The following is an 18,449-nucleotide window of genomic DNA, read 5'->3' on the forward strand; positions in this document are numbered from 1 at the left end:
CCTGAAAACTGCCTATTTTAATTCCCATAGTAAGAGCAAGGCAGGCTGTCATAAAGCTATCTCATGCCACCTACAAGGGCAGAAGCACTTTCTATCACTTGGGAAGGCTTGTATGATACGGAGGAAAGGCAGAAAAGAAAACGCTTTCATCACTCCACATAAGCAGTAAGATGCCAGCAAGTTGAGAGCTGCTGTAAACAAGACTCTCCAACAGAGGACAAAAGATTCAAGGGCTGTGTCTATCAAGCGGAAGGCTCTGGCGTGCGGGCACCGGCTGTGGACAGCGCAAAACACTTCCTCACACGTGGCTGAAGCTGCGGCACCAGAGTGGGGCAGGAGCTGCTGTGCACCCCGGCGTCCCAGACAGAGGACTCATGAAAGGTTCCTTCCTCCCAAGCCCTGGGGTAGAACCTGAGGCTGTTTATTATGGCTCCAAAGGTCAAAATTAATAGCATGAATTGAATCGTCTTTTTGCTTTTTGAAACTCCTTGTCAAGTGGCAGAGCCAGCTGGGCACATAACTCTGATATGCAGATCATAATGCTTGTGAACAGATAAAATGAATTACAATGAGCCAGGCCCATGGTATTTCAACTCTCCAATGGGCAGGAAGTCTCGATTTCTTACTTAAACACTGTCCAAAGGCCTCCTCTTACAGTCTCCGGGAGGCCCTCAAGCACCTGCATGGCCCCACACTAGAAAGTGGCTCCTAAGGGCAGGAGAGAGAGGCGGCTCACGAAGAACACCAGCTGATGAGTGGCTACACCCTCCACTTCAGTTTATCCCTGTTAGTCCGAGAAGGAAAGCTTGTCACTTCAAACATGAGGAAATTGAGGAATAGGGAAGTTGAGTATTTGTCCAGGTGAAGCCATGATTCTCTCCTGCATCTGTCTCCACATTAATATCCATGCTCGTAATGTCATACTGCTTCTGCTTGGAAGCTCATGGACAATGAAGACAATAGACGCTTTGAGACTTTTGATCATTCACTTGCAAAAATGTAGAATAGCTGATTCACTCTGCCATCCTCACAAGATTAAAAATAAAGATTTCACAAAAAGTTTATTTACAAAGGAAGTAACATATATGAATAGATACTAAACAAGTGCTTCACTATTTCAGAACTTGAAAGAATAAATGGAATAGCACTGCATTATCAAATCACCACCCCCAATAAAGGTAAGGGTGCGGAAGTTAGAGAAAACTAAAAACTGTCATAAAGCACTCAAATATGGTATCTAGTAACAGGTACCAGAGATGAAGCAATGGCAAGTTCAGTTACTATTTCCTCTAAGTAATAATGCTAAGAAAAGTTCCCCATCACAATCAACCTGTCATCTGAGGACAAGCTGCCGAACTCCGGACTCACCACAATCTGCCTGTCTCCGACAACAATGGCACCGCTCCTATCAGAACACCAACCACACCATCTGCTGTTTGCATAGCAGCAATTCTTAACATGAAGCGGAGTGTTCATGCTCTAACAGCAAATCCTAGTGCCAGCCAACAAAGCAACAAAATCAACACAGTGGCATGAATTTTATTCACACAAATGTCCATATGCCATCCCAAGAGGCCTCTGCCCACCCATTTATCAGCCATAGACTGACCATCGTGCCACCCTTCACTGGAAGCAGCTCTGGAGCTAAGAGAAGCCCACGGGTCTGTGTCCACGAGCAAACGAGGAAAGCGAGCCCAACGCCAAGACACAGAGCCCGCCAGAGCCCCGCGAAGCACAGCCGGGAAACCATCAGCACGTAGAGCAAGATTTTTTAATGTATATGCCTTCAAGGCAATGAGATTTATTGAAAAACTACATATGTATTAAAACACCTTTACACACATCGCTCCCATTACAAGATAGCAAATGTATAAACGTCAGTTCTGCCAAAAAGTCAGCATCTTATTAGAACTGTAGAAAACCTATACCCTAATTTCATCACTTAAGCTGGTATTGCCCATCTCTCAGTAAAAGACAAACACAATCTGCTCCAACTCCCCATGTCTGGCTCCTGGCTCTAACGACACTCATGTGGGATGGTTTTCCAAAAGCAGTGCTGATGCTCAGTTCTGAGGGGGAAATAATTGCACCAAGTTCCTGAGAGCCTTGTGGAAGCTCAAGGAAAGTGAGGAGCAATGGCAGCCCAGTACTTTTATGAAATTCCATGGTGGCCTTCTCTTGCCATTAGTAATGGACTATTAAAATGCTCTCTGATTGGTCAGAGCAACATACTCAGCCCAGGAGATGTATTTACGGCTATGCTGCTTCTTGTTTGGAGAGAAGGGAGAATCTTGAGCATGTGTTTCAATTTGAATTTAGTTCCAGGAAAGGTCTCTTCTCCAGTTATGTACTGTGGGAAGACATCCATTGGATATAGCCCTTCGTCTCCGTCCTGCACTCCAGAAACTCAGGGTTAACTCAATTCTCAGTTGAAGACTAGACAACAGGCACTGCAGACAAGAAACTCTAATGATTCAGGCCTAGGCCTCATCCCAGACCAACAGCATCAGGACCAATGATGGTGAGACCCAGCATGGCAAGCTTCTCACATGTTTCCCAAGTGGAGTCAGGGTTGAAAGCCACCAAACTTAGAAGTCCGAAAGCCTCTGAATCCACAAATCTCTTGGCTGGCATACAAAACTCTCCCTCCCATACACTGCATCTGCCACCTGAGCTATACTGAAAGGACATGCCCATGTAGTGTTACCTTAAAATTAGGTTCCCAATATTTACTGGCTTATAGTGAAAGGCTAAACAAGAGAGTACTTATCTAAGGTCACTTCCTTTCCCAGTGGCTCCTGGTCCATTCTGAGACCCCAAGCTGTTCCTGAGGCAAACTCGGCTGGAATGCCAAGGACAGGCGAGTACTTGGCAGAATGTAACTGGCAGTGTCCAGGCAAGAAGCAGCCTCAGCTCAGTTCCCTGACAAGAGGGAACCTTCCCAACCCAGGCATGGTTATCAGACTCTTTGTGCTCTTAAAGGAGAGTAATTATAGGCATGTGAAAAAAGGGAAGCACTCCCCAAGGAGCTCTTCCTCACATGCTTCCCAAGAGGCAGGAGGGCCATTAAAAATTCCATGATGAAGAGGAAAAACAGCCTGGGAACAGCCAGGAGGCAATACAGCAAATTAATACACCAGCCCTCCTCAGGGAAAGCTGTGATAAAACAGGAAACACTTCTCTCTTTGCAAAATAAAATTATACCACTAATGATAACATAGTCACCACACACACGCGCGCAAATCGTTTTAATGATGGGTGTAAAATTCCCAATGCTACCCAGATGCTTTGAAAGAAATTTCTTCCTACTACAAATAAAATGGAATAAGAAGAAGATAAAAATTTCCATTCAAAACAGTTTTTAATACAGTCATTCAGCTGCCGCTTCCGTCCCTCCTTGACACGAGGCTTTTAAGAGGCCCACTCTTAGAGGAACTCAATGCTCAGTTCCAAATCCCATCTTCCAGTCCCCTACGCCACCAGAGCAGGGCTGGTGCTTCTCTGCTGACTCCTTGCTGGGTGGCAATCCTACTTTTCCAAAGGTGTGAGAGCTGCCTCGAGAACTCAGTGTTTTTCATTCACATTTTCTGAAACCTGCACTGAGGTCACCCACATTGACCACTTTCCACAGAGCAGAGCTTGCCAGACCTTACTGTCCCTTCAGTAAGTAAAAACCGAGGAGACAGTAGTCAATCTAAATGTAATACACACACACACACACACACACACACACACACACACACACGGCTAGACTAAAACAGGATAAGGCAATAAATGTTGGTGTTTTTCCCTTCCCCCTTCCCCCGTCTTAAAGAACCTGCACACAGGCCACTGGGTATCCCATGTGTGGGAATGCTCTCTAGGGGTCAGGACAAAGAGTGTCCACATTCCCTCCTTTGCTAGTAGCAGCAGTTTAAAGCGACAGCAGTGCAGCTTGGGGGGCTTCCTAATGTTTCCAAGTCCAGCCACAAGCAGCATCAGGCAGAAGAGTGACAGCAACGGCATGAACAATGAGACATACAGAGAGGAAGCTGCCTGGCCCTAGACATAGGGGTGGCTTCAGAGACGCAGAAGCCCTGACAGAAATACCAGTACTGCCCTCAGCAGAGCCCAGGTAGCAGACACAAAGAGAGGAGGACAGAGGAACCTGCTGTGGGCAGTGGACACCACACTACCGCTCATCCCATCTTCTCAGTAGTCACAGCCACTGTGACCTCCAGGAAAACCTCCCGGGCCTGATCAGGAGTGTCAGCTGCCCAGCACCTGGGCTCAGACCTTTGGTGCAGTTGTCAAGTTTCACACCTGAGTTTCCCATGAGAGTAGTTCCCTTAGCAAGAAGTCAGCAAACGCTGACTAGATGAATGAGCAAATAAGCAGCATGCTCCTAAAGAGAGGTTTGCATCATCCATAATTTCCCACATTTACGGTGGTGTCTCTTTTCACAGGACAACTTGAATATGAAAGCTCTACAGTGAGCTACAGTGCAGAGTCCATTATTATAACTGCCAGTGGAAGTTCTGACTGTATCTAAAGAACAGTAACTTCTTTGTGTGGCCTGCATCACAAACTGTACCTGCCTAAGAATTGATTAGTAAGAAAATCATCAAAGCCCTAGAGAGAAAGGCTCCATGCTACCAGCAACAGCAGAAGCTCCTTGGTCCAGACTGTTGGCTGTTATTCTGTGTACAAGAACCCTGTCAAGCCATGTTATCATGAAACTATATTCATTTCTATGCCACCTGCATTAAGGGAATCTGTAATGAGAAGTGTGGGGTATGTTCCACTTAGCAAATATATACAGATGCTTATGTTTATTTAACAAGAGCCAGGCCCACATGCCAGAGATTTATCAGGGAATAAGACAAGGTCTGTGTGGTTTGAAGCTTATTCTACAGTGAGAGACATGGGGGGGAGGTAGAGAAATATCAAATTAATATACAAATTCATTAGACTGTCATAATAACAATAAAGGAATCAAACAGAGTGAACTAACAGTGCTGTAGTTAACTCTTACAATCCTCTCTGAGGAGGTGACTCTCGGGTTGAGACAATCAGGAGTGTAAAGAGGTTTCCAGGCAAGGGAACAAGAGCAAAGGTCTGAGGCAAAAAGGCTGCTATTTTTGAAGAACAAAATGGGAGCTCCATGGTCCAGCTGGAGCGCCCCACCCCCCATGGAGGGGAGCAGGATTATATGAAAGGAAGCTGGACATGTCAGCAGAAATCAGATTATGCAGGGCTTTGCAGGTCATGGCAAGGGACATTAATAATGTTCTTTGAAGATGGGGCTTTTAGCAGCAGAAATAATATGAAGTATGAGCCAGAAGACGTAGGCCACAGTTCAGACTTAATCACATACTAGGCGTGTGACTACAGGAGACATTCCTTTGCCCTTAACCTGCTTCTCTATCTGTAAACCGTTGACTTACCTCCAAAGGTTGCTGTAAGGACCAAGGTGGATCATATACACAAACATACTATACAGTCTGAAGAGTCATGACAAGGAATGTGGTACTGTTGAGACTAAAATAAAGGCCACAAGTAGCCAGTTACCTGGCAGAGCAGTGTGCAGGTGAGCACCTTCGGTGAGAAGCATCAGCAAGAACGTCCAGGGAGTAAAGGGGAGAGAGAGGATTAAACTGTGGGGATAAATAAGATTATTTTAACAAGACTGAAATGACATAGACCTGATCCCAAAAGGCAGCCTGCTACTTCATCCCTTACCCTCTCTGACAGTCCCAATCTTCTGCCACACTCAACCCAGATACTCAGTGAAGTTGTGTGTATCTAATAAGCACCCATGAAGGTTCCACTGCACATCAAAAGACTATTCTTGGGCTGCAGAGATGGCTTAGTTGTTAAGGCACTTGCCTGCAAAGCCTAACAACCCTGGTTCAATTCTCCAGTGCCCACGAAAAGCCAGATGCAAAAAGTGGCACATGAATCTGGAATTTGTTTGCAGTGGCTGGAGGCCCTGGCATGCCCATTCTCTCTATACTCTCTCTATCTGCATATCTCCCTCTCCACTTGTAAATGAATAAATAAATAAATATTTTTTAAAAGACTATTTTTGATAAACAATAATCTTCCAAAATCTTCTAAAATATATTAATCACTTACGTGGCAAAAAAACAATACTTCCCAATTGACATTCCAGAAACTTACACCTAGTTACCATGCACTGTGTATCAGCCCTTTTTCCAAGAAGGCTAGCATGAAATTACATTCTCACTTTGGCAAATGTGTTAAGAATCCTAGTTAGCACATTCCCCCCCCCACCTCTCTCTCTCTCACACACACACACACACACGCACACACACACACACATGCACACACACACACACACACACACACAGTGTAACTTTAGGAAAATGGCTTAAATCTTATGGCTTGCCATTTTCTCACTCATATCTAATGAATATGGGCAAGCTCCCTGTGCCCTGAATCCTCTGATACCAGTGTGATCAGGGCTCTAGTGGAAACAACCTAAAAGGCACTTGCTTGCATGCCACCTGCATGACTTGTTCCTTATGTGTCTACCTCAGGCACTACTATTTACTTCATACTTTTCTTTAAACCAATTACTTCCTTAGCCTGTTCTATTTCCATGAAATAAACAGTTTGAGTGCTGGAGAGATGGCTTAGTGGTTAAGGTGCTTGCCTGCAAAGCCAAAGGGCCCAGGTGCAATTCTCCAGTACCCAAGTAGGACCAGATGCACAAGGTAGTACATGTGTCTGGAGTTCCTTTACAGTGGCTAAAGGCCCTGGAGTGCCCATTTTTTCTTTCTCACTATCTGCCTCTTTCTCTCTCAAATAAATAAATACATTTTTTAAGGTTTTAAAAATTTTTAAAAATCAAGACTGGAGAGATGGCTTAGCAGTTAAGGTGCTTGTCTATAAAGCCTAGGAAGTCATATTAAAATCTCTAGTCCCCACGTAAGCCATACACACAGTGATGCAAGTGCACAATGTCACATATGCGCCCAAGGGGGCGCACGTGCCTGGAGTTCATTTACAGAGGCTAAAGGGCCTGGCACACCCATTCTCTCTCTCTCTAATAAAAAAAAAAATTTAATAACAAATTTGATATAATAATTGTATTTTTCTAATGTTTAAAACATAACTTAAAATTATGTGTCTACATACATATCAACTAAAATCACCTCATAAGTACACACTAGTTTTATTATCATCCACTATTCAAACTTTGAAACAGTAACTTTATAATGAAGAGTCCAAGTCTAACTTGAGGATCCAACCAACCATCCACTGAGCAACAGGAAGCCCGAGAATTTCTACCTACCTGTCTTCATCAATCTTACAACTCATTTCTAAGGTAAAGCAACCCCTGCTATGCTAAAATATGAACATAACAATAGACACCATGAGGCATTTTAAAATTATGAACATTACCCAAAGGCCTAAGTATATCAAGAGCCCCTTAAGGTGATCGAGTTGAAGCTAAAAAGGGGAATTGGCTATGGTTCTTACTGGTGAACACAGGACGTGACTCTTGAAACATAGTCTTCAGAGTAACATGGGGAGGAGAACCTTACCTGATGAGCACAAGCAGAAATGTGGGGAAAATCAGAAGCCAACGCTTTATTCTTTCTAAAGAAAAGGAAATCAAATGATAAAATGAAGATGACAATAGTGATCTTACCTGATTTCGCTCTCTTTTCCCAGCTGATGGTAACCAGAAACTAAAGAGAGGGAGAGAATAACAGGAAAGAAAATAAAAGAAGTGGTAGGAAAATTATAAAAGGGAGAAGATTAAAAGTGGGATAAGGAAGCAAGGACAAAGAAGACAATGGTAAAAGAGGTGACTGAAGGCAAAAAGAATGACAACTACCTCTGTGTGGGAAAGCTCCTCTTTGAAGGAAGAGCCTCCCACTGGAAGGTAACGGCTGGGCAGGCGGAAACAAACCTAAGAGTACAGGGTGACTGACACCTGCCTATCTCAGCTGTGCAGCAAGCAGAGGACCTCCACGCTGCAGAAGTAGAAACATCTTGCCTATTTTGTAAGAATTAAAATCGGCTGGATGTGTGCAAAACTGTCACTGGGAACTGAAGGTAATTCGCAAGTCCTTTGGGGTGCAACATGTATTCAAGCAGATATTGAGGTGATGGAAGTGAGTACCCAGTCAGTGTACCAGTATGAAGGCTGTTGGGGCTGTATGACACAGCAGAGCAAGTCATATAGGGGACAAGGCTGTTACGGGAAAAACAGATGATTCTTCTATCTCTATTTCCAGACTTGCCATTGTACGTACCACAGTATTAGGATAAAAATAGTTCTCTACAAAGAGGTCTAAAGCTGGGGAAATAATAGAACAGAAGCAATCATACATTTGGAACACCAAGAAAAAAAAATGTGAGAGCTGGGGAGATGGCTCGGCAGTTAAAGGTGTTTGCTTGCAATGCCTGCTGGCCCAGGCTCAATTCCCTGGCACCCAAGTAAACCCAGATGCACAGAGTGGTGCATGCATCTGGAGTTCGTTTGTAGCATCAAGAGGTCCTTGACACACTTGTATTCATTCATTCATCATTTTCTCTTTCTCAAGTAAATAAATAAAAATGTATGAAAAACAGAGGAAAAGGAGTTTAAAATAAAACAACCTTAGTTGTGGCTACCTAGAAATATTACATAATGGTAAAGTAACACCAGATGTTAAAAAAAAAAAAAAAGTAAGAAAATTAAAAACCAGTCTACAAGGGAAGAGAAAAATCACTGTCATGGTTTTAGGGCTTTCAAAACCTTCACTGTTATGAAGCACAAATCTCAGATGTCTTTCAGCTCTCAGCCCAATTTCTATGTTGCTTTACAAAGTTCCCTCTGCCTCAGCCTCCGCCTCCACGGGACATGCTAGGAGAGCTGGTGAACAGTGAGTGCCGCACTCACTCTTTCTGCCGGGAGTCACTGATGATATGACTTATCCTCTCGGGACCCAGACTGCTTATGCTGGTCTCCTGAAAACAGAGACAAGAGAATCACCTAAGCACAGAAGTAAGTATATGCCATGCAACAGGACACCAAGCTCACATTCTACCTTAAAAGTGCTAGTGACACCAACCTGATGCACATGGTAAATGTCAACCTTAAAACCCAACAGTAGCTGTATTTTCTTTTTATGGGAATCCATCCTAAAAGTACTATGTTACCCTGACTATTAGTCTCTGAGGGTCTAAAACGTCACTAGACACACTGTTTACTATATGTGATACGTTTTAATCCTGAATTTTTAGTTGACATATAAAAATGTAAAAGTTAGGCTAGAGAGAGATGGGTTAGCAGTTAAAGCGCTTGCCTACAATGCCTAAGGATACAGGTTCAGTTCCCTAATACCCACAAAAGCCAGATGCACAAGATGGTGCATGCGTCTGGAATTCACTTGCAGTGACTGGAGGCCCTGGAGCACCCATTCTCTCTTTCTCTCCTTTTCTATCTCTTTCTTTCAAATAAATAAATATTAAAAAGATACACACATTTTAAAAAACCTAAAAATTATATATATTAATGGGTGTCATATGATGTTTCAGTGCATTTTTTTACTATTTAAGTCAAGTTAAACCTACCATCTCAAATATTTACTTCTTTATGTACATGTTATTTTAATATAACAATGTTTCCTGTAGTTACTAAAGAAATAGAAAAACTTTTTCAGAAAATTTAATAGCAGCCAACTTTTTCTTTCTTTTTTGAAAGAAGGTCTTACGACATAAGCCCAAACTAGCCTCAACTGCTCAGCTTCCTGAGTGCTAGGATTTAGAGGCATGAGCCACCACAACCAATAACAGTGGCCAAGTTTTAACAGGATAGCATACCAGTACACTAAGCTCCATCAACTACAAGAGTAAAGGCCATCAGTGTTCATACTAGGAGAGTGACTTAAATCTTCACTGCTAAAGCCTAAATATTTGTTGAATAAATATATATGTGTCAAAGAACTTTTGTGACTAACAAAAATGGGTCACCCTGGGCTGAAGGGATGGCTTAGTGGTTAAGGCATTTGCCTACAAAGCGAAAGGACCCAGGTTTGAGTCCTCAGGACCCACATTAGCCAGATGTACAAGGGGGGGCGCACGTTTGCAGTGGCTGGAGGTCCTGGCGTACCCATTCTCTCTCTCTCTCTCCCTCTTCTTCTGTCAAATAAATAAATAAAATATATTAAAAAAATGGTCACCCAGGTTGGAAGTATAGTTCAGTGATAAAGCACTTGATTAGCATATACAAAGCCATGGGTTCAAACTCCAGCAGCACAACAAACAAACAAATAAATACCACCAATTACCACCTTGTAATCTGTCCCATAAACATCATCTCAGAGTAAAAACGGAAGGCTACATAGATTGCAGTATAATTCAAGGTCCTCAAAATTGTAATGCGAAAGCTCACCCACAATACCATCTGTAAGTCAGAAACTAATCATCTCCACAGTGGCAAGTTGCAGAGGGCACGGGCCCTCCCTTCCCTCGTGTACCAGGGTGGTCTGGGTGGGACCTGAGAAAGCACAGTTACCTGCAGGCAGCAAGTGGCGACGTGGCAGCACAAGTCCCGGCATGCACGTCCAGAATGCCCCGCCTGGTACTCGAGCACCCTTCTTGCTGGGCAAATGTTACCTGTACACGCATCAGGCTGCACAGCAAGAAACACTGAGGCAGTGCCCCTAACTGTAGAAAAGTTAATCTGAGGCCATATTCTGGGCAGAGGTGGGCCTACATGAAAGGGCCACAGTGCATTCTTTACAGTCCCCATCCCTGATGACTGTGCCTTCCGGGATAGAAACAGAATAGTAGAGGGGCCAAGGGAGAAGATGGTGAAAAATGAGCTGTTTGTTACAGCAGAAAAATTATTAACTTAAAATGCCGTAATGTTTAAATTTACAGTTTATTACTGTGTAAATTACAAGCAGTACTTTGCGTAATTAGCAGCCTGCTGGCAGGAGCTGTGAATGAAACTCATTATTTATGATTACAATTTAGAAGAGGAGAAAAGAGGTGGGGGGGAGGAAGGGGAAGCAGCACAGTGACCTCTGCTAGAAATGACAAATATCCCTTTACGGAGATGACGATGAAACAAGTAAATACCATCCTATTCATTTGACATTATCTGCTGTACAGCCGACAGGCCTGGGTCCCCCGGTGCAAGCTGAAGGGAGCCTTCAAGACGAGCTGAGTGGCTGCCATGGCAGCAGAAGGTTCTTACTCTATATGAGCCAAGAGAGTGGCAGATGGCGGGGAGCCTGCAATTCTACCAGGACAGAGGAGGGGAAAGTAAAACCACTGCTCTGTCCCCACGCCCAAGCTCCTGCATCCTGCAATGCCATCTACTCCTGTGTGCTGCCAGTTCTATTGAGAGCGAGTTCCCAGAACAGCAAAGGGCAGCCCGTCATCGGCAATCAACATAAGTGATCCAAAAGGAGCAAGGTGCCATTCTTCCAAAGGTAAGCGATGTCTTTCTATTTTACAGATTAGAGTTAGAATTTACAGGTAAGAAATAAGAGGGGCTGGGGAGATATCTTAGCCGGTAAAATGCTGCCACGCAAGCATGAGGACATAAGTTCAGTCCCCACAGCCCACATCAAAAATAAAAAAGCAAAAAAAAAGCTAGGTGTGGTGGCACAAATTTGTAATGGGAGGAGAAGCAAAAACAGGCAGATTCTTAGAACACACTAGCCATCCAATCCAACCTACTTAAGTGAATTCCAGGCCAAATAAGAGACCTTGCCTCAAAAACAAAAACAGGTAGACAGTACTTGAAGAATGGCAGCTAAGATTGCCCTCTGGCTTCCACACACATAAAAGAAATAATCTGAGTTCATAAGGAATAAGCACCCTCCTTTCTTTTATGTGCCCCAAACTACAGAAAATAGTTCCCTTAGTATACTATCCAGGTAGCCCATTAAGGGTAACCAGACAGTGACTGATCACACTGCACATGTGGCTTGCTCTATAACAGGCTTTCTAGCTCTTTCCAAAGTCTGTCTTCTCTGATTGACTACAAGCCCCTGTCTTAGCCTATTTCTCAATCTCAAACTAGAATACAAAATTAAGTCAAGAGCTGGGTGCATGCCTATAATCTGAGCACTCAGGAGGCTGAGGCAGGATGATTCCAAGTTCAAGGCCAGTCTAGGTTACATAAAGGTCCTATCTCAAACAATAAATAAATAAATACTATGTAAATAATAGTAACCCTGGGTTCAAATCTCTACTCTACTGCTTTAATCCAAACACACATGTTTTAACTGCCCTGAACTTAAGTTTTTGCTCATCTGCTAAAGAGACTGTCACTTTTTTTTAATTTTATTTTTTTGGTTTTTCAAGGTAGGGCCTCACTCTGGTCCAGGCTGACCTGGAATTAACTCTGTCATCTCAGGGTGGCCTTGAATTCATGGCAATCCTCCTACCTCTGCCTCCCGAGTGCTGGGATTAAAGGCGTGCGCCACCACGCCCGGCTTTTTTAAATATTTTATTTATTTAATTGAGAAAGAGAGAGGCCGATAGAAAGAATGGGCATACCCAGGCCTCTAGCCACTGCAAATGAACTCCAGATGCATGCACTGCCTGTGCATCTGACTTTATGTGGGTACTGGAGAATAGAACCTGGCTCCTTAGACTTTGTAGGCAAGCACCTTAACCACAAGGCCATCTCTCCAGCCCCAACTGTCACTTTTTTGACAAGGTTGTTGGGAGGATACAATGAGCTAAATGTTCCCCTTTGTGGCCATGGAGAAGCTCTTGGAATTCTATACAGAGGGTTTGTTTTTTAAAGATTTTCTTTTTAAAAAATTCTAGGATAAAAAAATTCTTGGATGAAAGGTCCAAAGTTAACATAAAATCACATTTTTTAAAACAGGATGACTGATATTTTAACTTAAATAATAATAATATAGGATTAGCCAAAAAGCACAGGAACGATCAGATCTGCAGATTTATGCACAGTACAGGCTGTCAGAAGTGAGTGGCATAAGTTTTATCTTTCACGTGCGTATACATTCAAATCCCACATAATTTTCACTCTTACAAACTCCTAGAACATGCTGGTTGGTTACATTAACTTCAGGGAGTTCTGTGACACTTTGTTAGCATGGCATGCAACTCCCCTGAGAAACACCACCTTCCCGCAGTGCCTAAGAAAGCGAGTGAGCCATCACCTTCCCAAGCAGCCTTCTTCGACCCTTTCTGAGGCATCGAGCCGCAGCACCAGGCAATCGATGCAAGCGCGCATGGTATCCTGAGAAAGAAGAGAGGCCTCTGTTATTGAATGAGGATGACTGCAAGCAGCAGTTTGTTTCTAGTATGTTGGAGCACTTATTTTTAAAAGGCTATCTGTCAAGAACTTTTTGTTCCCATATCTTTGTCATGAGCAGGAGGATCTTAAACTTGTCATTCTGACCACCAACAACTCTCAATAAACACATCATAACTAACTGCATGTCTACTAATTCCTGACAGTCCTAGAGGTATAATTTACAGAGACAAAGAAACCTTAAAGCAGTTTGGTTCACTGTCACACCTTTCTTTGTACATGTGTGTAGTATGGTGTGTTGTGTGTGGTACATGCATGTGTGTGCAGACGCACATGGCCTGTGTACGAGCAGGGGAGCAGGTGCCCTTCTCTATTGCTCAACTGTGTATTCTCTGAGACGGGTTCTCTCCCTCAACCCAGAGCTGCTGTCTTCATCAGGAGTCCCAAGATTCTTCAGTCAACCCCACCTATCATGGACTGAGGTTACAGATGCGCAGAACGACGCCCGGCTTTTTCCAAGAGTTCTGGGAGAATTGAACTCCAGCAGCCTCACACCCTCCAAGATCCTCGTGTGCTTTTAACATACAAGCACTTTTAACTGCTGGGTCAGCAGCCATCAGCTTTTCAGCAAGATGAACAACTGTGACATGATTCGTGCTAGGTTTCCTACATGTGGCACAAAGTGGCCATGGCAAGCTGAAGGAAACATCCTGCTGTGTGCCCCAAGAGTCTCCATGAATTGGCTTAGCAAGGAATGGGGAGAATCTTAGCTTTGAGACCTGTCCTTGAGCCCCCAAGAGTGCTGAGCTAGTTCTGCGATTCAGATGATAACGTGTGCTTAGGGGCATGGGAGTGGGACTCTTGCCAAAAAGAACCATGAAACATTTAGTCTTCTTCAAATTTACCTCTTTGAGCTGGCCGAGAAGGTAAAAGGAATGTGGAATCTGAAAGTTTATCCAGTCCGGAGTCCATTCTTTCTACTTCAGTGCAGTGATCAGGAGCCCACTTGGGCAAAAGATTTGGAACAGTGAATCCTGGGACACACTCACCTTCATAGAACCAATCGCTCTGCTCATCATCCCCTAAACCAAACAGATTGTGTCATAAGCAAAAAGTCAAAAAACTATGCTGTAGTTGAGATATGCTCAAGTAAGCCAAAGTACTAAAAAGTTGATCTGGTCCTTCTTAATACATTTTATGATGAAAACTGATGCACAGTTTTAGTTTTACATGAATCTCATGCTACTTTAGATATGACTGCTTTAATACTGAAAATGAATAAGACTACCACTTATCCCGTACATTAACCCTCTAGGATCCATGCTGAGAATCTTCCAAGTTTCCACTAACTCCATCTGACAACGAGGCCAGAGAAGTTAACATTAAATTAAGCCAGAATTTCAACCTAGAGCCTGATTAACAAAGCCCAAGGTCTTTTTCACTAATAATAATAGTAGTTGTTGTTGTTTTGATTTGCCTTCCTTACCATTACCTATGGTACAGGTACACTTAGCAGTTGGGTTCAAAGCCATAAATGCTCATCAGTTCAAAACTAGTTGTTGATCTTTGAGGATTTTTTGATATATTCCTATTTTCTCATAACAGATGAATATGTATGCTATGGTAGTTTGAATATATATCCCCCAATAGACTCAGATGTTTTACTGAAACTTGGATTTCACTGGAGAGATGGCTTAGTGGCTAAGGTGCTTGCCTGCAAAGCCTAAGGACCCATGTTTGACTCCCTAGATCCCACATAAGCCAGACAAACAAGGTGATACATTGACACATGTGCACAAGGTAGCACACGTGTCTGGAGCTTGACTGCAGTGGCTGGAGGCCCTGCCATGCCATCTCTCTCTCTCTCTCTCTCTCTCTCTCACACACACACACACACACACACACACTGACACAAAGGAAAAAAAACTTGGATGTCCAAACACCTAGTTGAAGGAGGTGTCCCTGGAGGTGGATGGGATTTCTAGCCCAAAGGTATGCAGAGCGGTCTGAGTTCTGCCTGGGTTCCTGTTACTGCTGTGGTTCCCTGCTGGTTGCTGCCATTTTGTGCTTGCTCATGGTGCTGTTTAGTTTTATCTCTCTGCATGGATCTGTGAAAGGGAACCAGCTTCTCCGGCCATTGTGGAACTTCCCTTGGGTCTGTAAGCCTGAAATAAATCTCTTCCTCCCATTAATGCTGTCTATTTGGAGGTTCATCGCAGTACTGTGGAACTGACTACAACAGTATGCTTATAATACTTTTTCCATGGTATATAATTAATGGGACAGAAAATCATTTTGTCCCTAAAATTCCAAGCTATTAGGAAAAACTAACCAAAGAAACAATGTTATTTCCTAATGCTTTTCAAGACATTATGCCACTGGTCCAAGCCATACTGTTGATTAATGACAAAGTCACAACTAGATTCATATAGCTGCTTTCTTGGTTCAAACCTATTAGCTAGAAAAACAACACTTCAGTTTCCACAGAGGACATTCCTGTCAATAAGACAACTTTATGACTGCTACCCTACCCCCTTTCAAAATTATAAGAATGAAGGAAATTATTACAGAACATTTAGAGTTCATAATGCATTCATTGTCTAATTTCAAGTGGATCCCAAAGAAGCTATTTGGCACATGGCAAATGCATGAAGCCACTAACCCCAGAATAATGAAGGCTCTTAAATAAAATCAATGTGAAAATCTCTAAAAGGGGCAAGGAAAGCTGAATTCTGGCAAACACCAGCACTATTGCCACCAAAGAAGTTCCCCATCATGTTTCATCATAGACAGGCACTACAAGGCTCTCTAACACAGTGGTTCACAGTCTGTAGCAAGCACCAGGGCTTGTTAAAATGGGGCCGGGGGATGGGAAGGGCATGTGACACATGACATACAGACTGCTGACTACCACCAGTCTCTGGTTCTGGTTTGTACCAAAACCTTGCATTTCTACAAGTTCCCCAGTGAAGCCAAGCTTGTCTGGAGACTGCAGTCTGAAAACCACTACTCTATATTTATTTATTTATGAAAGAAAGAAGCAGATAGAGAATGGGCACGCCAGGGCGCCCAGCCACTGTAAATGAACTCCAGACTCTGTGTATCTGGCTGTAGGTGGGTTACTGGGGAATCAAACCTGGGTCCTTAGGCTTAATAGGCAGGAGCCTTAACCACTAAGCCATCTCTCCAGCCCCCTGAAAACCACTACTCTAAAAGCATCTCACCAACCAGGAACATGCATGAACTAAAGACAGGCAGTGGTGAACAATGGCCAGTCTCTCTGCACTGCAATGTTTGTTCTTTCCTTAGCCAGAAGCGTTCACTAGGATATGTACTGAAACACATGACTTCATTAGATCATATTTATGATGACAAAGGAGAGAATGAAATGCTTTTTTTGTTGTTGTTCTTAAACATGTACTTACGATTTGATAATACAATAAGGACTCACTGAACCAGAGGGAATCTTATGAGCTTATCTAGACCAGTACTCTCAACCTGGCTTGACTATAAAACCTGACACAGGAGCTCCTATTAAGAATGCTGTCAGGCTGGGCGTGGTGGCGCACACCTTTAATCCCAGCACTCAGGAGGCAGAGGTAGGTGGATCTCCATGAGTTCGAAGCCACCCTGAGACTACATAGTTAATTCCAGGTCAGCCTGGATCAGAGAGACCCTAACTCGAAAAACCAAAAAACAATGCAATGAGAACTAGACTCTTGGGTTTGCCTCAAAAAAAAAAAAAAAAAAAAGTCCTGGCCTCCAAATTCTTCCTTTAACTAAAACAAGTTCTGATGTTTTGTTTTGTCATTAAAGATTCTTTCTACATACAGTTTGTTTGGGGGAAAAAAAAAAAGAATATTTTCCTTACCTGAGTTTCTCAATTTATTAGGAACCTGTTATACACCAGGCAATGTGTTAGGTACCCATGGTTGTTAGCAAAGTTTCAAATCACTATTTAGGTAGTAAAAATAAAGAACTGGTAATTAACACACACAGGCCCTATTCACAGGGCTCACTAGCTCATCATCAGAACGTTTAATTTAAGAAAGACAATACTGTATGTATTCATTCAAACACTATAAGCAGACATATTCACAGGGCTCTATAACTAATCTTCAGAAGTTTTAACTATAAAAAGAAAACAATACACATAATATATAGAACCACCCAGAACACTATAGTTAGTAATAATTAGGGTAAGAGTCTTCCTTGGTTAAAAAAAAAAAGTCACCCAAAAGAAGAGTAACTCATGAGGCTAGCTCTTCAATTCTAATTCGAGGGGACTTCCTCCCAAACCCGCAGATTGGCATGCTAACCCCCTGGACCACTGCTTCTCAAAACCTAAACCACTATGTAAGAACCACTTCAGGGGGATGGTTAAAAAAAAATGCAGAGTCCAAGGGCCCATGCTATTTGATTTCTAGACGTTCAGGATTCTCAGTGGTTCTCAGATGCCCCAAAGTTTGAGGACCACTGCACAGACAAGCACCATATTTTCAATGACTGAACAAATGTCCCAAAGCTGCAATCAAAATTACCTTGCCGTCCTTCATCATTGGTAAAGAGCCCAGTGTCACTGCTGCTACACACACTGCTAGTTTCACTGGGAAAAAAAAAAAAAAAAGAGTAAGACACAAGAGAATTCAGCAACGCCAGTCAAAAGCCACAGCACACTTCAATGTACCGATGTAAAGCTCCCAATCTTCCCTAATCTCACTGCAGCCCATCAGATGTGGACATTTCACAGGAAACCCTCAAAATGAGAAAAAGGGGAAAACTTTTACTGATATTTCAAGGTATTTTAGAAAAAAAAAAATCAAAGTTATTCTGTCAGTTTAGGATTATAAAATATTATCAAAGCTCATACAAATAATCTCAATTTGGTTTGGCATATTAAGCAACACAAATTTACCAAACAATTTTATTTTTAAATACTGCAAACACCCACTTACCAATGAAGCTAATGTACTTTCTGCTATTTAGTATCTCTAAGTTTTCTCCCACTTACAAAGTAGCAAACAAAAATCCATGGACAGGAAAAAAAAAATTAAAACAGTAAAAATTGTCTTTTCCCAAATTTACTTCTACCTTGATATGGAACAGATACATAGAACTCACTCTGAAAAAAGGAGTTAAGGTTAAAAATTAAAATATAAAACCAATTTCCAGCTGGATGTGGTGGCACATGCCTTTAATCCCA

The 18,449-nt window shown here is 42.7% G+C and overlaps 1 protein-coding gene across 5 annotated transcripts in view; it reads right to left on the reverse strand.

Annotated features, from left to right (window-relative positions):
• Nucleotides 1-18,449, reverse strand: part of Gpatch2l (G-patch domain containing 2 like) — a 49,117-nt gene that overhangs the window by 16,986 nt on the left and 13,682 nt on the right. For 2 of the 5 annotated variants that reach the window (XM_045154824.1, XM_045154823.1), the window contains exons 3-8: nt 17,788-17,852; nt 14,152-14,328; nt 13,152-13,231; nt 8,900-8,967; nt 7,554-7,608; nt 5,551-5,636 (exon numbers count right to left, since the gene is read on the reverse strand). In XM_045154824.1, coding sequence (XP_045010759.1) covers nt 5,551-5,636; nt 7,554-7,608; nt 8,900-8,967; nt 13,152-13,231; nt 14,152-14,328; nt 17,788-17,852 — 531 coding nt within the window. Of the gene's footprint in view, nt 1-5,550; nt 5,637-7,553; nt 7,609-7,660; nt 7,701-8,899; nt 8,968-13,151; nt 13,232-14,151; nt 14,329-17,787; nt 17,853-18,449 lie in introns of all 5 variants that reach the window. The other 3 variants (XM_012950458.2, XM_045154825.1, XM_045154827.1) reach the window with 2 other exon arrangements.

This window comes from Jaculus jaculus, chromosome 7 (assembly GCF_020740685.1).
Source record: "Jaculus jaculus isolate mJacJac1 chromosome 7, mJacJac1.mat.Y.cur, whole genome shotgun sequence".
Classification (NCBI taxonomy): Eukaryota; Metazoa; Chordata; class Mammalia; order Rodentia; family Dipodidae; genus Jaculus; species Jaculus jaculus.